The sequence below is a fragment of the Canis lupus genome, chromosome 15, assembly GCF_048164855.1.
Source record: "Canis lupus baileyi chromosome 15, mCanLup2.hap1, whole genome shotgun sequence".
Taxonomy (NCBI): domain Eukaryota; kingdom Metazoa; phylum Chordata; class Mammalia; order Carnivora; family Canidae; genus Canis; species Canis lupus.
In genome coordinates this window covers 34,182,909-34,201,867 of record NC_132852.1, presented here as the reverse complement: position 1 = coordinate 34,201,867, position 18,959 = coordinate 34,182,909, and the positions used below count along the sequence as shown (strand labels likewise).

Sequence of the window (18,959 nt, the reverse complement as noted above, 5' to 3'; positions counted from 1 at the left end):
GTCTCATGGGATGGAAACAGGCACAGCAATCAAGTCGGGAAGGAGGGAGCCCTGGCCCCACGGTCCCGTCCAGCTTCGTAGACACAGTGCCAGCTTGGCCTCATCTTAACTGCCCTGCCACCCCTATGGGACAGCTACTTCCTCAGCCTGTACCAACCCCTCGCCCCTCAACAGCACAGGGAGGCTTCCAGGTGGATTTCCTTCCCAACCACACTGGCCCCGCCTCACAGACCTCTGGCTCACCCAACCCTGCATCTCCAGTCCCCCCCCCCCCCCAGTCTACCACTCCAACATCATCAAATTTTCACAGGAAGGGGGGCTGGTCCCTGGAGTCCCCTGTTCTCTTATCCTAGAGTCTGAAATCTGGCCAAGGAGAAGGGGCACACTGAGTCCATTCCAGAACTCTCTCCCAAGCTAGGGTCCTATTTTAGGGAAGAGAAGCAAGCAGAGTTACCACTAATGAGGCTGGAAGCCAAGGGAGCGAGTGGCTGGCGTCTACAGAGAGGCCCTGTGGCCTTTGGGCAGCCACAGGAACTCACCAGATCCCAGCCCCACATCAGAGATGACCCTGCAGGGGTCATGTGGCCACCACTCCGTGGGACATGGGGCCAATACATGCCTGAACCAAATTGTTCTCTCATGTGCTAGAAGAGTCATACATGTCAGCACCCCCCTACCCCACTGTAACACACTCAGGTACAAGGACCACATGTCTGGGCACTTGGGAATGTACGTTCTCCAGGGAGTCTGAGCCTGGAATTCAGACAGACATGTCTGGGCTCAGAAAGACCTGTCTCCAGCATCTGTTGCTGGCACCTTGGCGGTGTCTTAGGGAGACCATCAGTGAGGGGGTCCCAGGCCCACAGCCACTCTGAACCATCCAGTGCAACAGGACTCCCAGTGCCTCCTGCAGCCATAGTGCCCAAGGCCTCTGAGCATTCCTGGGCTCACAACGGTGTCTGCAACCTAAAAAAATAATCGCTGCCTCTGAAATGAAATGCTATAAAATTGAAATTAACAAACACTTCACTAAATAACAACCGAGTGTCATAATACGTCGATTAGCCATGATTGTTATGTTTCATGAAGGATGTGGGTGCATTCCAGTGCACTTGATATGACAAGAGGGTCTCCAAAAGTGAAACTGCCTCCGGTCTACAGGCCCTGCCTTGACACAAATCCTCAGGCTGAAGGCTGCCGTCCTGTGGCTTCCCTTCCCTCCACAGTCTGCCTTTCTGTCCATTTATCCTGATTGCAGGGGACTTAACTGGTGGAGAGGACAGACTACACTCTGGAACCTCCCTGCCATCCCTTCCCTTGGCTGGGAGCCTGTCTACACGGCACCGGACACCTGCTTAAAAGGAGACCCAAGTAGGACCTTCCTTCCCCAGGCTGTTGGGGTTTGTGTCTAGATATGGCCTCAGACCTCAGCCTTGAGGCTGACCTGTCCAGGCAGGGCCTGAGGTCAAGGTCAGGAAAGAAAATAGTCTGTAGGGCAGCCCCGGTGGATCAACGGTTTAGCACCGCCTTCAGCCCAGGGCGTGATCCTGGGGTCCCAGGATCGAGTCCCACGTCTGGCTCCCTGCGTGGAGCCTGCTTCTCCCTCTGCCTGTGTCTCTGCCTCTCTCTCTCTCTCTCTCTCTCTGTGTGTGTCTCTCATGAATACATAAATAAAATCTTAAAAAAAAAAAGTAAGAAAATAGTCTGTCTTGCATAGGAATGCTCCTATGCATGGGGCCTTCTTGTTTTCTTTTCTCCAACCTGCCCTCTTTACAAGGGCACCGCATCTTGGTGGTGTGCAGGCAGGACCAAGAAATTGGGGCTGAAACAGGGAGGACAACCCGAGGGAATCTGCAGCCTGAGAAAAGGCGCTAGGGGGCTTTGTGGTAGCTGGGTGGTCAGTGGGCCTGGCTGGGGATCTGGGGCCCTGGCACCCTAGCCTGAGCACACAGAATCAAGCCTGCTGTAATCATTCACCCCAGGGACTCATTCAATCTTCAAGTCTACTCTCATGCCTACTGTGTGCTCAGCCCTGTGTAACACAATAGTACTACAAACATCGATGAGATGTGAGGTCTACGAGGTCTACGATCCTCCATTCATGGAAGGCGGAGGGACATGTGTCAGAGCGGAATGTTTGTGTGTGTGTGTCCACTGGATTCGAGGAAGCTAGGAAGTCACTCCCAATTCACCTTAAGTGCTTCTCCAAACATGGCCTAAACTCTCAGCCCAGGGGCAGACACGATTTTGGGCGGAGACAGTGATTTCTTTTTTTTTTTTTTTTTTAATTTTTATTTATTTATGATAGTCACAGAGAGAGAGAGAGAGAGAAAGAGAGGCAGAGACACAGGCAGAGGGAGAAGCAGGCTCCATGCACCAGGAGCCCGACCTGGGACTCGATCCCGGGTCTCCAGGATCACGCCCTGGGCCAAAGGCAGGTGCCAAACCGCTGCGCCACCCAGGGATCCCGAGAGAGTGATTTCTTTTCAAATACAAATAAAGCTGAAAGGATCAACTTGTTATCAGTCTTCTATACCCCAAGTATAAATTAGTCCCTTAGTCCTTCTACCCTAGAAGGTTTCCGAGCGAGCCCTGGGGCCCTGACCCTGTCCTGCTTTGTGCAGTCTCCGTGAGGAGACTGTCCGGCCCTGAGGTCAGACACCAGGGCTCTCACCTCCTGGCACCGGCACGGGCTGGACACAGAACAGACACTGGCCCAACTGATGGCCCGGTATCTGGGGGGGCAGAGCTCCAGGGAAGGTTGGGGTGGTCAAGGTTCATGCTGAACTCTGCTTTTCTGCAGTTTCCTCCTGCCTCCACTCCCTGCCCCCACTCCCCGTGTGTCTGGGCAGAGCTGGGTCCTGACGGCTTGGATACAGCATCTCTCCCCCTCTGAGCTCACCTGGCTCCAGGGTACAGCCCTCCTGAGACCGTGCCCTTGGGGTGGTGTAGTCCTGAAGCTGTGCGAGTGCCATAGAGGGAGAGAAACACCAGGAGGGATGCTTTAGAGGCCACTTGCTCTGAGTCCATCTGACTTCCAGTACTCTGTGCAGTGATTTTGTACAGAGACCACCTGAGTCCATAAGTGTTTGTTAGCTTCTCTACCCCCTTCCCTGGCTCACGTGTCCACTGGAGGAAGCAGATCACTGATCTCCCCTGCCCAGTCCCCAGGGATGAGGTCTCTGGTTGGTCACGATGGGAAGAGGCTGACCAGGACTGGAGTACAGGCTGGTCTGGCTGGGAGCTGTGATGGCAGGCAGGTCAGCCCCTCTCTGGAGGTTTCTTCTTGGTAAAGGAAGAATCTGGACTGAAGACTCCCACTCCTGGTATTTGATGGCTTTTCCCCTTTTGGATACCAGGTCTCCTGGGGCCTGAAGTCTGAAGTTTCGGCCTCACCACACAGTTCCCAGCAGGCCAAGAGCCCCCGGGGGGTGGTGAGAAGGGGTGGGCAGCTCTCAGATTTTCCCTTCACTTTCCAGCTGGGAGACGTCTGGCCCCTCCAGTTCAGGCTGGAACTCCCTCCTCAGGCCTCTCTCCGCCCCATTCCCTGCTCCTCTGTGACAGATTGGCTCCCCTGCCCCTCACCTGGCCCCATCCATCTTGCACACCCCTTTGCTCTCCCCACTCCCAGGGCTGGGGAAGCTGGGTCCTGGGAGGTTGCCCGAGTTAGCTACACTCCACAGTTTCTCTGCTCCCCCCCACCCCCATTACCCAGTCCTAAAAGCAAAGGAATGTTCTGGAGTTTGGGAAGGATGGGGGCCCGACAGAGGAGGGAGGAAGGGGAGGAGGCAGCTTTGTCCTGTCAGTGTCTGAGCTCTAAATAGAACAGAGCGCTGGGCTGGGGGAATGAAAATAAACAGCCCCTCCGAGCAGCCCCTTCCTAGCAGTTACCGGACTTTCCTTCTAGTTCCTCAGCCCAGGGCCACTTCCCTCCTCTCCCCTCCTCTACTCTTCATAGGGTCCCAGGGAGGAGGAGTGGAGGGGGGGTTGGCCTCTATTTCAGGGTCACCAGGGAGTGAGGAGTCTGCCCTGGGCTGTGTGGTGCTGGGGAACTCACCTCCCATCTCTGGGCTTTGGTGAGGAGAGCTCCCTGAAGGAAGGACAAGGACTGACTGGAACTTTTTCTCTTTAGGAAAGGGTTCTCATCCCAATGATTCTCATGCGGCCTCAACTTGGAAACTCTCTCCCTTTAAAAACATGACCCCCAATTTAAGGGTCAATTTATGGTCAGGTTCAAATTACACTGGTTTGCGTGTGCCTTCGGGGGAAATTCTCAGACTCACCCCCAGGGCTAGGGATTGCCCACTGCCAGCTCCCCATCACGAAAGGGTGATTGATCCACAATAGTCAGTGGGAAGGGACCTCCGTGGGGATCAGGCGTGGCTGGGTTCATGCACATGTTCTGAAAAATTCAGGCCAAATTACCCATTCTGGGTCCTGGAACCACTGGATGTTGAATTATAGGGGTTGTCTTTGGAGTTCAGTGTGGTGGCCACTCCAGTCTCTTTGGCGCAGTGAGGACTCAACCAGTAAACCCCAGAGGACTCTGTTCTCTGCCCAGTGCTTGCCCTGAGATGGGACTTCAGACCCTGACATCCTGCACCTGAGGGAGACCTCAGGGCAAGAGTCCCCCAGGGCTCTGGGAAGGGGCTGGCTGCCTCTAGCCTCTCCTGCAGGTAGTTGGGAAGTCAGAGGGGAACGTGGATTTCTTCTGGGCCCCTCCTTTCAGACAGGTGGGGTCAAGAGCGCTCAGGGCGTGCCTGCATCTAAGACCCACCCTGCACCCGGATGGGAAGGTAGTGTGCAGGCGTCTCCAGGCTTTCTCCCACCTTCTGTCCCCAGCCTCTTGCTTCTTTTCTTTCCTTCTTTCTCTCGGCTCTCTCCCCCCTCCCCCTCCTCTCCCTCACAAAAGCTCTCTGTACACAGCCACTTCCTCTGGCTGCTGTCTCTGAGCCCAGACCTTATGAGAACCATATGGGGGAAAGAGGGTGGAAGAGAGGGGGTGGGGAAGCTGGCAAGGACCCGCCCCTGCAGCCAGCATCTTTCCACTCCCCTCGGGCTATGTGCGAGGCAGCTGGCATACTTTGCCCCGAACTCCCCTAACTGGATCCTGGCAGCTGGGGTGAGGGGCATTGAGGGGAGGGACCGGTTCAGGGCTGGAGCTTCAGAGGGAGATCTGTGTTCAAGAATGACTTTGCTGAGGCTGGAGTGAGCACCAGGGCTGCGAAGGGGCCTCCCCTTCCCCTTTCCTTCCCTCTTTCTCTAAAGACCACCAAGCCCCCAGCAAAAGGATCTGCCCGTCCTTAGGCGCATCTGAATGGCAAATGCTCCGTCTCCCCTTTGTGGGTCGCTGATGTGGTGGGCAACACCCTGCCCCAGAAAGGGGAGGCAAAGTGGACAAGGGATTCTGGGAGAATCCAGGGTCACCTGATCCTTGCCTGCCCCCTCCCCACCCAGCCTTGGAATGTTCCCAGGTCAAAAGGGCCTTGGTTCTGCTGGGAAGGAACTGGGTTTTTAAAGGCAGCTTTTGTGTCCATTGGGTCCCAAGTCCAGCCAGGTGAATGGCGAATTCCTTCCCTGAGAGGAATGTGAGAGAATCCAAGCAGTCACCCAGGCGTCAGGGAGCTGTGACTGTCAGGACACCAGGCCCTCCCATTCTGGCCTCAGTTTGCTCAGCTGTAAGACTGAGATGCAGAGGCTGCCTTTGCTGCTCTGTAAGGGCCTTTTCAGTGCAGCCAGTCCAGGAATTTATGACGCTGGCTGGAATCCTCTGAGGGGCTGCTCAGATGTCCCTGAAGGTCCTTGTAGGAGATTTCCTTCTGAAGTTATCTGTCCTTTCCTAGAATTCCTTACTACCCTCCTCCCCCTCACTCTCAGAGCTGAGAAAGAGAAGGCAGGTCCACTAGCTGCTGCCCAGGGATGGGTGGGGGGTTCACATGGGTCCTCATCCCCCTCTCATAGCCAGGCTCTCCCTGAAGTTAGCCACCCCCCATGAGACCTTTCCCCACCACGGGAGAGCCATAAAGGCTCCTGCTCTGGACAGGAGCACTGGTGTCAGGACTGTGCTGAGGGGTGGGACAAATGGATCAGGAAGGAAGCCAAGAGTTCTGCTTTCCTGGAAAACTGCAAATGAAAATTCATTAGAAGAGGGGAAAGCAAAGGGTGGGAGAGGGAGAACAGAGTCTACAAAAACAGAAGGCAGGAGTTAAGATAGTAGGGTGGAGGTGGAAGGGTTTTCAGTGAGGTCAACGGGACTCAGGACTATTCACAGAATTGCCTTGGAACTGCCTGGAAGCTTTCTCTGGCCAGAGATAGGAGGCTTCTTGCAGAAGGGCACCTTTTCTTTTTTTTTTTTTTTTTTAATTTTTTTTTTTTATTTATTTATGATAGGCACACAGTGAGAGAGAGAGAGGCAGAGACACAGGCAGAGGGAGAAGCAGGCTCCATGCACCGGGAGCCCGACGTGGGATTCGATCCCGGGTCTCCAGGATCGCGCCCTGGGCCAAAGGCAGGCGCCAAACCGCTGCGCCACCCAGGGATCCCCACCTTTTCTTTGCCTGAATAGTCCCAGCACTGGCAGCTATCAGGCTTCCTATAGGTGGAATCCTGGGTCCCCTGAGGACCCAAGCGAGTAGGGTACAGGTGTGAAGGGGATTGGGACCTGGTGGCCCATTGTGGAGGTAAATAGGGGAGGAGGAGGGAGATAAAGCCATGGTGCAAAAATCTATCCAAGAGAGTCCTGTTGCTTGCACCAAGTGACAGGCAAAAAGATGGAAGGGGAAATCTATGTGGAAACAAAAAGAGTAAGGAGGAAGAGTTTGAGAGGGTGTGGAGAAGGTTTTCAAGCTCTGAGCCTCCTGTTTTGCTACTAGGATGAAGCCCCTTCCCGCACTTCTCTTCCTTCTTCCCTCAAGAGGCATGCTGGGTAAGGATGGCTGGGCTGGAGGAGCTGGGGGTGGGGGGGTGGGAAGAGAACCCCTGCCCAGCAATCAGGATCAGGTTTAGGTGGAGCCCCGAGGGAGAGCCTAAGAAATATGTCTGTGGCTGGGATTCAGCCACAGTCCAGGCTCACGGGCCAGCGGGCTCTTGGGGGCTTCTAGGGCCTGCCCTGTGGTCACTGTGGTGATGTCCAGCCAGGCCCAGAGATGTTCCTTTGGAAGGTATCTTAAGCCAGCTAGGTCAGTGGCCTGGGACAATGAAGGGGCCCTTCCTCTGGGAGTGGCTTGGGATGGGAAGGTAAGCTAGCAGTCATGTTTGCTGCCACCCTGTCACAATATATTCTCACCAAGAGCTGGCTGCGCTCACTCCTTGGAGTGGCGTCGATGGGAATTAGCTATGGCTGGAAAGCATTAGTTACCAAATCATTCTAAGATGTACTGCAAAACCACCTTTTAATGTTTCCCCCTCTTTTCTGCCTTCAGTTAGTTAGGATTCCCTAATCCCAACAAGCAGGCATACAGAGAGACAGTGTCCCACATCTGTGTGTGAGTATAGCCACAAGATGGAGTAACACACACACACACACACACACACACACACACACACCCCTTTCTTGAACTGAGTTATCATTGCCCAGGGGGGGGCTCGCACAGACACCGGCCCAACCGTTCCACACAGCAAGCATATTTCTCCTCCAGATCTGAGTGGGCTGGGGAATGCCCGGGCCTGTCTAGACCCTTCAACACCAGTGGACAATCAAAGAGACCAGGAATGAGCAGCCCCAGCTGCCTTCCCAGGCCATGGCCATATCCCAGAACCGCTGGGGAGACGTGGGAGAGAGCAGACACATTGCCTCCACCTCCTAATGCACGCGCGCGCGTGCGCACACATACACACACACACACACACACACACACACACACACACACACACCAGCTGGGGAAAATGCAGGCCAGGCGGCCAACGTCAGAGGCTGACCAGTCGTGTCCTGTCAGGAAGCCGGCAGCCTCTGAACTCACCCAACCAGAGGCATTACTGTATTGTTCTGGACACAATCAGGATAGACTGGGAGCCAGCCCCAGCTCTGGGCAAGGGGCGGTGGGGAAACGGTTGCCACCGGGGGCAGGAAGACAGGAAAGGGGAAGCGCTTGCAGGTTGGGTCCCGGGCGGCAGGGCAGGGGCTGCCGCCGGCTCGGACCCTGCACCCCACGGCGCGTGGGGCTGCGAGCACGTGGCCGGAGCAGGACGCGCGGCGGGCGGAGGTCCCTAACTGGCCTCCACCGTGGGGGCTTGGCGTCGCGTGGCCGAGGGAAGGCTGGGGGCGGGGGCCAGCCTGAGGAAGGACAGGGGATGCCAGGTTCTTTCTTCGCAGTCTTGGAGCGGAGAAGTCAATCGATTAACAGCCAAAGCTAGTGTCACCCCCAGGGAAGGCAAAGAAGAGGGCGGGGTGCAGGACCCCGGGCGCACAGCTCACTTCACAGAAGTGCGCGGAGGGACAGAGGCCCGAGAGGGACCGGGACGCCGGGGTCTCGCTCAGGCCGGGGGCGCCGCAATCCCAAGGGCAGATTTCCCAAGACCCCAGTGCCCCGCCGGCCCCGTGGAGACCGGCTGGAACCGGGGCTGGCAGGCGACGGAGGTGGGGGGGGGTGCGGGTGGGGCGCCCCCCACTGGAGGAGCCAAGCCCGCGGGGTGAACCTGGGGGACCCCTCCAGGCCGCCCACGGACGCGTCGGCGGGCGTCGGTCTTGCCTGAGCCTTCCCCCGGCCCAACCCCCTCGGCTCCCCGAAGTCTTTACCCCAGCCCAGGCTGCAGAGTCCAGGGGCGTGGGCGCCCCGCCAGCGCGCATTCCCTCCACCTGTGCAGGTGAGTGGGCGCCCGCGGTGCCTCTGTGCGGTGCGGCCGCCCCCAGGCCCCTTCCTCCCCGGCACCCCGGGACCCCTCGTCCCTCCCGCACCTCTCCAAGCCTCCCTACCGGCGCCTGGACTCGGGCCCGCCCTCGAGTCTCTGCGGTGGCCGCAGCGGCCCCGTCCCCCTTCTCCCGCCCCTCCCGTCTGGTCTCCCTCCGTCCCCTCGTCGGGGCTCGGGCCGCGCCGGCCGAGGGCGGTACTCACAGGGTGACGGTTCCGTTCGGCAGAAGGCCGGGCTCGGGGGGCTCCGGGAGGTCCCCGCCGCCGCACACCACCCTCCTGCGCGCGGGGTTGGGGGCGCCGCCGCTCAGCCCCTTGGGCCGCTCCCCCGAGCATTTGCAGCTGCGAATGGGGACGGGGCAGCCGGGCGCGCCCCGGGTCTCGGGCGCCAGGAACAGCAGCCACGGCAGCAGCGGCAGCAGCAGGCGCGCGGGCGCCCCCCGCATCCTGCGTCCCGCGGCGCCCATCAGCCCATCGCCCCGCGGGGACCCGCGGCGCCGGGGCCCGTCTGCGCGGCGGCCGGAGGGACCCGGGCGGGCGGGCGGGAGGCGTGCTCAGCGGGGCCCCGGGGCGTCCGAGGGCGGGGCGGGGGGCCCTGGGCGGAGGCGAGCCCCGGGGTCCCCGCCGCCGCGCCCCGGGGGCATGTCCGGCGAGCGCCCCGGCGGGGAGGACGCGGGCGCGGCTGTCAGCGCGGCGCTGGCGGCCCCCGGCGGCGCGGCCCGAGGCTCCACGCGGTGCTCCCGGGCCGCCGGGGGCCGGGCCCCTCCGCGTCGCCTGCTCGCTCCGCGCCGGGCTGGGACCTAGCGGATCGCGCCGGGCTCCTGCTGCCGCCGCCGCCGCTCCGTGCCATGGATGGAGGCAGCTCGGCGCGGCGCCGCTCCCGCCGCCGCCTGCCCCCGCCCGCCCTCCCGGAGGGCGCCCTCCCCTCGCCGGCTCGCCCGTCCGCGAGGCCCTAGCGCCTCCCGATGCGCAGCCAGGCCGGGCCCTCCTCGGAGCAGAGCGCCCCGGAGCCTGCCCCGAACCCGAACCCCGACTCCTTCGCCCTCCCGCGCGCCTTCCCCGGGCCCGGACTCTTCCGCTCCACCACCCGCCTGGGCCTCGAAGCCCACCACCATCGCTTTCCGCAAAACCCTTCCTCGCTCTTGCTGGTCCAGCCCAACCCCATGTTCTGGGTCTTTCATTGACCTGCGGGTTTGGCCAGAGGTGTTTGGTGCTCCCTGTGTGGGGCTGAGACTGAACTTTGTTCGCCGCCCCGGCCCGCTCCCCCTCCCGCAGCCCTGCTTGGCCACTGTAGGATCCAACCCGAAGACTTAGGAAGGCTCAGCCGCCCCTCTGTTGCCAGTGCTGCCAGTGACCTCACCCAGCGGGGGAGGGGGGCCTGTCACTAGGCCACGGAGGGGTCAAAGGCCAAGGTAACAGGCTAGATCTGGCTTTCTACATTTTCCATATCCGTGTGTGTGTGTGTGTGTGTGTGTGTGTGTGTGTGTGTTTGGAAGGCAGTGGGAATGAGGAAAATGGGAAGAGGAAAAGCAGGGATCAGTGCTGCCAGGGTGTGGAAAGAGCACTGCCCTGTAGGTTAGTAGAGTTTCATTCTAGACAGCTCTATTTGACTTGGACACAGCCTCTAACATCCTGGAGCATCTAATCTCTGGGGTCATAAGGGGGGGCTTCTAGATTATGAATGTCAGTTATGGCATTTGAGTGAACGAGAGGTGGCACTCAGTTTCCATAGGCAGAGGGCTGGTGGCTTCGAATATTGTCTGGGGATGGATCCTGAGGGTCCTAGAGGGACTGTGATGCAAGCTGGGAATGGGGCCTAATAGACCCTTTGCTGCTGAGGGGCAGGCCACCTGGGTTGGGGGATCCCAGAGCAGAACTCCTGTGTCTCATCTATCACTGTATCACCAAAGAAGGTCTCTAACTGCCACCTCCTTTCTGTGGTCTAGGCCCTACTGGTGTGTGCGGCATCTTTTCCAGCACCCTAGCCTTTGGCTGGAGTCTCCCACCCCCCTTTGCTGAGAAGCACCTTCTCTCCCTGCCCCGCCAGAGACAGACACTGGGCCCAGACACGGGCTTCTTCACTTTCCCTCTCTGGCTCCTCCAGTCTTTCCCAGCTGTAGGCTCTGGTTCCTTCAACTTCCAAAGATAAATAAATAGTGATTGCAAATGGAGTAAGAGAGAAGGGGAATGGACTCCCCAGCAGGAGCCCTCCACAGGCGGCAGGCAGGCTGAGACTGCATTCCTTTGGAAGGGTCGAGATGGAGCCAGGGCCACAGGCAGGGTCTGCCATTCAACTCTCCTATTCTCAGGCAAGGTGAACTTTTCAGAGGAGGAGAGGCCTCTGACCTAGATCACACACACAGCTTTTTGGTCAATTATTTTTGCTACATGAAGACGCTCAAAAGTCTGGAAAGGAATTGCACTGGGACTCGTATTCTGTGAGGCTGTACAGAGGTCAAATGACATTTAATGAGGCAAAGCTTCCCCACAGGTGGGAATGAGGTGCTGCATGGAGACATTTATAAAACTCTCTCTTTTCCTGTTTGTCATCACGTTTGTCTTTTATACCCACCCAGAGAGGTGAATGGGACAGGAGCTACCTTCCCACTTTGCCATTGTGGATGAGGAAACTGAGTCATGAGCAGTCAAGAGCCAGGGGTGGGAATTTACCCTCTGATTACTTTTCAAGTGCTCTTTCCTCTGAGCCACTCAAAGCTTTTCCCACAGAAGCTTCCCAGTTTAACTGTCATCAGAAGCACAGGGTGGGATGGATGAGTGGCCTACAAGAAGATCTTTTTGTTTCGAAGTTTGTTTGAGACAGAAGAGGAACTCAAACTTAGTCCCAATCTCAAGAAATCTGGCTAGGGAGTTTTGCCAATTACATACACCCTCTTGGTGTGATAAGCTGTTTAATGGACTAAGGATAAGGTATCAAGATCACAGAGAGGAGGCTGAACTGATCCTGCTGAAGCAAGAGAGAAGTTTTAATCCAATTCAGGGCAGAAGTGCAAACCACCTGACTACTAACCCATAATTATTCCCTTAAGGGTCTGGGGCTCCCCCCCCCCAAAGTAAGCTTGTCTTTGCTAGGTTTTAGCTGCTAGCAAACCTTTCTCTGCCCCCAGCTTCCAGGCTGATCCAGTCCTCCTTGTGAAGGATGAATTGGAGCCTTTAACCTCATGGCAGACCAGTCTTCCCATTGGAAGCTGGGGTAATGGTCAGTGTCCCCTCCCTCCGAGACTGGAGCAGAGCAGAGGCTACGGCAGGAGGACCTGCACACGGGAGCTATCTCCTGAGTGCTTATTGTATGCCAGGCATTTGTTGACTACATTTCACAAGAATTAGCTCATTGAGTCCTCCCAGCAGGATAAGGATGGCTGTTTTATCAGACAGGAAACTGAGGTGTGAAGAGGCGCCTTAGTAGTCCACGGGTTCAGGCTAATAAGTAGTAGGACCAGGATTTGAACTCAGGCACTCTGGGCTCCAGGGTCCAAATTTTTAACCACCAGGCTCTGTAATTTGCTGAGAGGAGATCTCTCAACAGTTCCCCCCAAATTTTACTTCTAGAGGTTTTCTCATTTTGATTCCCTGGGCCCTTCTGAGCTAAAGCTCTAGAGATGTCCACTCACAAAGCATAGCTGGGCAGGACCCCCATCCTGATTCTAACAGAATCAAGGAAGGCAGAAACTTTCCAAAAGAGCCTTGATACTCAGCTAGAAGAAAGGAAAGGGTGACTAAAGATTGTAACATGTGTGGACTCTGAACCAGCAAGAGCTGGCTAGCTAGCTAGCTCCCCCAGCTGTCTGGGGGCCCCATCCTGGGTGTTCACCTTTAAACTTAGGTTTTCTAACACCCTCTGGGTCTTCTTGCCTTTCAGAGGCAGGATCCTAACACAGACCCTAGACAATAGTACAGGAGATAATGGTCCATAATTAGGTCAATAATGCAAATAGGACATTTCTCCAGGGCTCCATGAGCTTAGACACTGTGGAGGCACAGAACCTGTGACACCTCCCCCCCAATTCTCCTTCTCCCACCTCCATCCCAGGATGACTGTGCTGGGAAGTCCTCCGGGCTCTCTGTCTCCTACCTTCCTCTGGGGACGGTGCTGAGGCTGCCTGTCCTGCTGGAACATTCACACTGGGTATTCATGGAGAGAAATGCTCCACTCAAGCAGAAGAGACAATAAGGACTGTGAGAAGCTACCCAGGTAAATCTTTGGGCCTGGGAGGCCTTCCTTTTGGTGATCAGATATGATCCTGTGTTAGGCACCTGTGTATAATTTAGGCAATCTCGCAGGAAGTGGTCATGATCTCTGTGTCTATTAAAATTGGAGTCACCCTTAAAGTGAAATCTACTCACACTCCCCCAGATGCTGGGCTGCCTCCTGAACTGAGTATTGTGGCCAAGGGCATGGACTCTGCAGCTGCATTCAAATCCTGACTCTCTAGTTTATGGATCACATGACTTTGGGCAAATCACTTAATATACCAAAGTCTCAGTTTTCTCATCTGCACTTACTTCAGAGAATTGTACTGATGTCAATTGTATATAAATGATGCCTGTGTAGTATAGCACAAGAATACATTTGGCCTTTGTCCTGGTTCCTGACCCAGAGGTCCTCAAACCCTTGGTGTTTCCTGAGTGATAGGACTGTCTTTTTTTTTTTTTTCAAGATTTTATTTATTTATTCATGAAGGACACAGAGAGGCAGAGACATAGGCAGAGGGAGAAGCAGGTTCCCTGCGGGGAGCCTGATGCGGGGCTTGATTCCAGGACCCCGGATCATGCCCTGAGCCAAAGGCAGATACTCAACCACTGAGCCACTCAGGTGTCCCTAGGAGTTTTTTTTTTTGTTGTTGTTAATAATCATAAGGGGCGTCTTTGATTGCACCTGACTTTATGCTAATGTTGAGGGTGAGACTCTTAGGTAGCCTGGAAATGGGGCTGGTCACCAGAAAGACCTAGTGATGAGAGGATTAGAACTTTCAGCCCCACTGTCTTCTGGGAAATGGACAGGGATGCTAGAGATTGAGGTCTCTGAAACGTCCAATGGTGAGATTTAGAGTGCTTTCAGGTTGAACATGACAAGGTGCTGGGAGGCCCACATACCTGAACAGGGCATGGAAGCTCCTTCTCCTCTCCCCATACCTGGTCCTATGCATCTCTTCCATTTGGCTGTTCCAGAGTTGAATCCTTACAAATAAACCCTCTAACGTAAGTACAGTGCTTTCCTGAGTCCTGTAAACCATACTAGCAAGTTATTGAAACTAAAGAAGAGATCATGGGAGGCTCTGATTTACAGCCAGTGAGTCAGAAGTATCGGTGGCCCCAAGACTCGCAACTGGCATCTGAATTGGGAGGACTGAGCCCTTAACTTGTGGGGTTTGCTCTACCTCTGAGTGGAATTAAATTATAGGACACTCAGTGGAGAATTAATCGGTGTCAGAGAACACTCCAGCCTGGCACACGCAAGTGCTCCGTAAATGTTAGCTAACCTCCTCACTGGAGGCTTGCTGCTGTTTTTCTTATTGGCACTGTTGAAAAAGGAACAACAGATCAAAAATGGAGTCACTTGTGCTAAGCCCCACATCAGCAAACCAAGACTTAATACCTAGCCTAATTTTAGTTTCAGCCCTCCCAGAAATCTGACCTTTAACCAGCCAATCTGGAATTACCTTGTCAGCACCAGTGAGGTAATGCCTGATAGACCCCAGCCTTTTCCCAAAGAAAGGAGACCTTGCCGGAACCAATCCACTCTTTGCTAGGAACTTCCTTTTCCCACCCCCTTCTGCCTGGAAAAGCCTTCAGTTTTGTTCAGCTTCAAGCAGCTCTGTTCTGCTCACTAGATGGGATGTTGCCTGGTTCATGAATCAGTGAATAAAGCCAACTAGATCAGCAAATTTAGTCAGTTGAATATCATTTTTTTTCCCCACAGTACCTACTTAATTGTGTCCTCTCTTATGGCTCAGTGTTTACGTATTTGACTCTTCCTTTAGCATGTAAGGTCCCAGAGGAGGGAATTCTTATCTTGATCTTTCACATTTCTGGCCTGTTTTAGTGCCCAACAAATAGAAGAGACATTTATTTAATTTTTTCAACAAAGTGCTACAGAAGTCTCAGTCATTCATTTAAGCAACATTTATGGAGCATCTACCATGTGCCAGATACTGTTTCTGGTTATGAAGATACAGCGATAAACCAAAAGAAAGTCCATGGTTTCATGACACTACTGTTACAGCAGTGGGAGAGAGAGAGAGAGAGAGAGAGAGAGAACATAAATAAACAAATATGCCTCTTCTAATAGGTGGGGATAATAAGATCAATGAAGCAAAATGAAGCTGCTTAAGGAAATAAAGTGTAATGAGGAAGAACTCTATGACAAGGGTGATCTTCCAGCAGAGTTCAGAAGGGAGCAGGTCACATGGCTCTGGGGGGACAGAACATTCCATGCAGAGGAAAGAGCAGTGGCAGCAAGGTGGGAGAGCACTCTTGGTTCTCAATCAAGGAAGTTGGGGACTCATGTGGTTGGGGCAGAGTGAGAGGTGTGGTCACTGTGCCCTTTGACCTCATGTGCCCATCACCTAGGGTACTGAAGACCCAGGTAAAGGCATTTAGTTTGATTCAAAATAGGAAGAAAAGACCAGATGGTTTGAGAAAGAGGCATTATCTCACCTGAATTAGACTTTTAAACCTCCTGTCTATCTGGCACATGAAGGATGACAAGTCTGGCACAGGAGGCCAGTTAGGACACCCGTCCAGGGGAGATGCCATGGCACCTTGGACAAAGGGGGTGGGGAAGGAGGCAGAAAGTGGTTGGGTCCTGGGTGTGGGTGGAATGTGAGTCCAGGATTCCCTGACATACTGAAAGTGAGCTGTGAGAAAAACTTGTCAAAAATGACTCTTAGTAGGGACACCTGGATGGCTCAGTGGTTGAGCGTCTGCCTTTGGCTCAGGTCATGATCCCAGGGTCCTGGGATCGAGTCCTGCATCGGGCTCCCTGCAGGGAGCCTGCTTATCCCTCTACCTGTGTCTCTGCCTCTCTCTCTCTGTATCTCTCATGAATAAATAAATAAAATATTTTTTAAATGACCCCCTAGTACAGCATAACTTATAAAACTGTCCACTGTGTTATACACTTGAAACTAATATAGCATTGCGTGTCAACTATATTTCAATTAAAGAAAGAAAAAGATTGGCCCTCTAGGTATTTGGCTTCAGCTGTGAGAAGAATGGAGTTGCCATTTACTAAGCTGGAGAAGACCCAGGAAGGATAAAACCTGGGGAGAAAATAAAGAGTTTGGCCCATCACTGTGAGCTTCAGTGCTGGGTATAAAATGGTTTGAAAAAAAAAAAAAAAGAGCCATGATTGCTGCCCTCAGGGAGCTGATAGTCTAGTAAGAGAGGTTGTGGTTGAACAAAGAAGGGCACAAATGACTCTATGATTACAAATTGTGAGGTGGGTGATATGTGTGAAAGGAAGGGGCCATTAGAATAATGGGGGACAGAGAGCCCATAGTTTCCTCGGGGGACCAGGAAAGGCCTCTCCGAGGAAGCAGTGGCTAAGCTAACCTAGAAAGATAAACAGGCATCAGCCAGGCAGAGAGGGAGACCAGGGAAAAGCTTGGAGCCTTAGACAGAGGACAGACCTGTATTGTTAGAGGGAGTGAAGCAGGGCTGGTGGTGGAGGGGTAAGGGGTCTCGGGTCTCCTCCTACCACCCTATTCCTCTCCCTGGTGGGCCCTGAGGCGCCTCTGCAGGCTCGTAGTCTCCTCAGAGCCCAGGACACAGAGTGTATCTCTCTTGCCCAAGTCTCACCAATGGATCAGGACTCAGGAAGCCTCTCAAGTCACAGCCTTATCAGGTCCAGAAGGAGGGCCTGTTCTGGTGGGCCAAGGTAGCCAAGCCCATCAGGGCCTGGTTTCCATCTGGTTTCATGGCTCCTTAGGGGCCTGTGACCTGTTTCTTCTAGGCCTCCCTGAGGAACAGCTCCATCCATTGCCTTTCCTCCCTAGAGGCAGACGAGAGGAGGAGGCCAGGCACAGGGTGTTGCCCTCTCCCTGAGCCCTGCTGGGGTCGGACTATCCCAGAAGGAGGACAAGCAACACTGGCCAGAAGAGTGTGAGCAAGTGTGTAGGGGGGTGGGGTGGGATGGGTGGAGGTGACTGTGAAGGGGAGAGCGGGTGGCAGAAGGCCAACACTTTTATGACTGTGTGTAGACGTGTGGCTTCCAGGGTGTAGAGAGAGAAGTGGAGAGGAGGAGAACAAGAGTGACATTTATCGAGGTGCTAAGGTACTGAGGGTGCTGCTGTGTGCAGACAGCTGACCCTAGAACATGGTTGGAACTCCACAGACCCAGTTCTCTGTGGGGTATTTTACAGTAAATCTAGTTTCTCTTTCTTAGGACTTTCTTTTTTAAAAGATTTCATTTATTAGAGAGAGAGAGTAAGCAAGAGAGAGAGAGAAAGAACATGAGCTGGGGTGGGGGGTGCAGAGGGAGAAGGAGAAGCAGACTCTCCACTGAGCAGGGAGCCTGATTTGGGGGCTTGATCCTGGGACTCCAGGGTCATGACCTGAGCCGAAGGCAGATGCCCAACTGATTGAGCCCCCAGGTTTCCCTTCTTACAACTTTCTTAATAACTTTTTCTTTCTTCTAACTTACTTTTATTATAAGAATATAGTATATAGGGACGCCTGGGTGGCTCAGTGGTTGAGCATTTGTCTTTGGCTCAGGGCATGATCCTGGGGTCCTGGGATGGAGTCCTGCATCGGGCTCTCTGCAGGGAGCCTGCTTCTTCCTCTGCCTGTTTCTCTGCTTCTCTCTCTGTGTCTTTCATGAGTAAATAAATAAAAATCTTTAATAAAAAAAGAATATAGTATATAATACATATAACTGTGTTCATTGACTGTTCATGTTTCAGTGAGGTTTCTGGTCAACAGTAGGCTAGTAGTGGTTAAGTGTTTGGGGGATCCAAAGTTGTACTCAGATTTTCAACTGTGCAGAGGGGTTGGTCCCATGTTCTAACCCCCCATGTTCTTCAAGGATCAACTGTATTTCATTTCATCCTAACCACTGCCCCATATGCAGCTGCTATCCTCTCTCACAGATGAGGACATTGGAACTCAGGTTAAGTGACATGCGGGTGTGCTTGTGTGTGTGTATGTGTGTGGGTGTCTATGCACATGTGTGTTGGGGCAGAGAGGGCTCAGCTGACCTCACTCTTTCTGTGCTATGACAGGATCACTCAGTGGAGCAGTTGGGTGGGGGCCTGGCTCTCCCAACACCCCTCGTACTCCACCTGCTACCTTGCACGTGATGGGCAAGTGTGGGTAGGTGTGAACCTCTGGTTTCCCAGGGCTGAGGCTCACACATCTGTGCCCCTCTCACCCCAGAGGAGACTTGACACAGTACTGAAGAAAACAGAAGAGGAGCAAAAAGCTACTTAGTGGCTTTTCATGTTATTCTGGGAAGGAGGAGAGGTCCAGACAAGCCTGGAGTGTTTGGGGTCCACTCATCCAGGGGGACTGGGCCAGCTGGGCGCTGGCAAGACTGAAGACAGGGATCTCCCTTTGCTGGGCATGTGGCAGGGAGCCCAGGTTGAGGCAGACCTCAAATTTTGTCTAGAGCTAAGCTGGCTTCCAACCCTCACCACTATTTATAAAAATTGTTTTTATCAATGTAGGACACACATATGGTTAGAAATGAAACAGCATGGGGTCGCCTGGCTGGCTCAGCGGTTGAGTGTCTGCCTTCGGCTCAGGTCGTGATCCCCGGGTCCTGGGATGGAGCCCCAAGTCGGGCTCCCCACAGAGAGCCTGCTTCTCCCTCTGCCTGTGTCTCTGCCTCTCTCCCCGTGTCTCTCATGAATAAATAAATAAAATCTTTGAAAAAGGAATGAAATAGCATGGAAGTGCCTGAAATGAAAAACAACATTCTCCCCCTGAACCAGCTGTCCAGAGGCAGCTTTCACCTGGTTTGCTTTTAGTTCTATGCTCTTTGTCATTCAGTGCAATCACTGCAGGAGTCTTATACTGGTCTGAGCTTCCGTGTCTGAGGGTGGGATTTGTAGGTGCAGATTTGGGAAGCGTGCCCCCTCCAACTCCCCACCAGGG

General features: G+C 54.4%; 1 protein-coding gene across 3 annotated transcripts in view; it reads right to left on the bottom strand.

Moving 5' to 3' along the window:
- ADGRA2 (adhesion G protein-coupled receptor A2) overlaps nt 1–9,328 on the bottom strand; it is a 35,570-nt gene extending 26,242 nt beyond the window's left edge. For 2 of the 3 annotated variants that reach the window (XM_072776427.1, XM_072776429.1), the window contains exon 1: nt 9,051–9,328. In XM_072776427.1, coding sequence (XP_072632528.1) covers nt 9,051–9,313 — 263 coding nt within the window. In that variant the 5' untranslated portion in view covers nt 9,314–9,328. Of the gene's footprint in view, nt 1–2,902; nt 3,540–9,050 lie in introns of those variants that run through there. The other variant, XM_072776428.1, reaches the window with a different exon arrangement.
- Nucleotides 9,329–18,959: the final 9,631 nt, after the last annotated feature.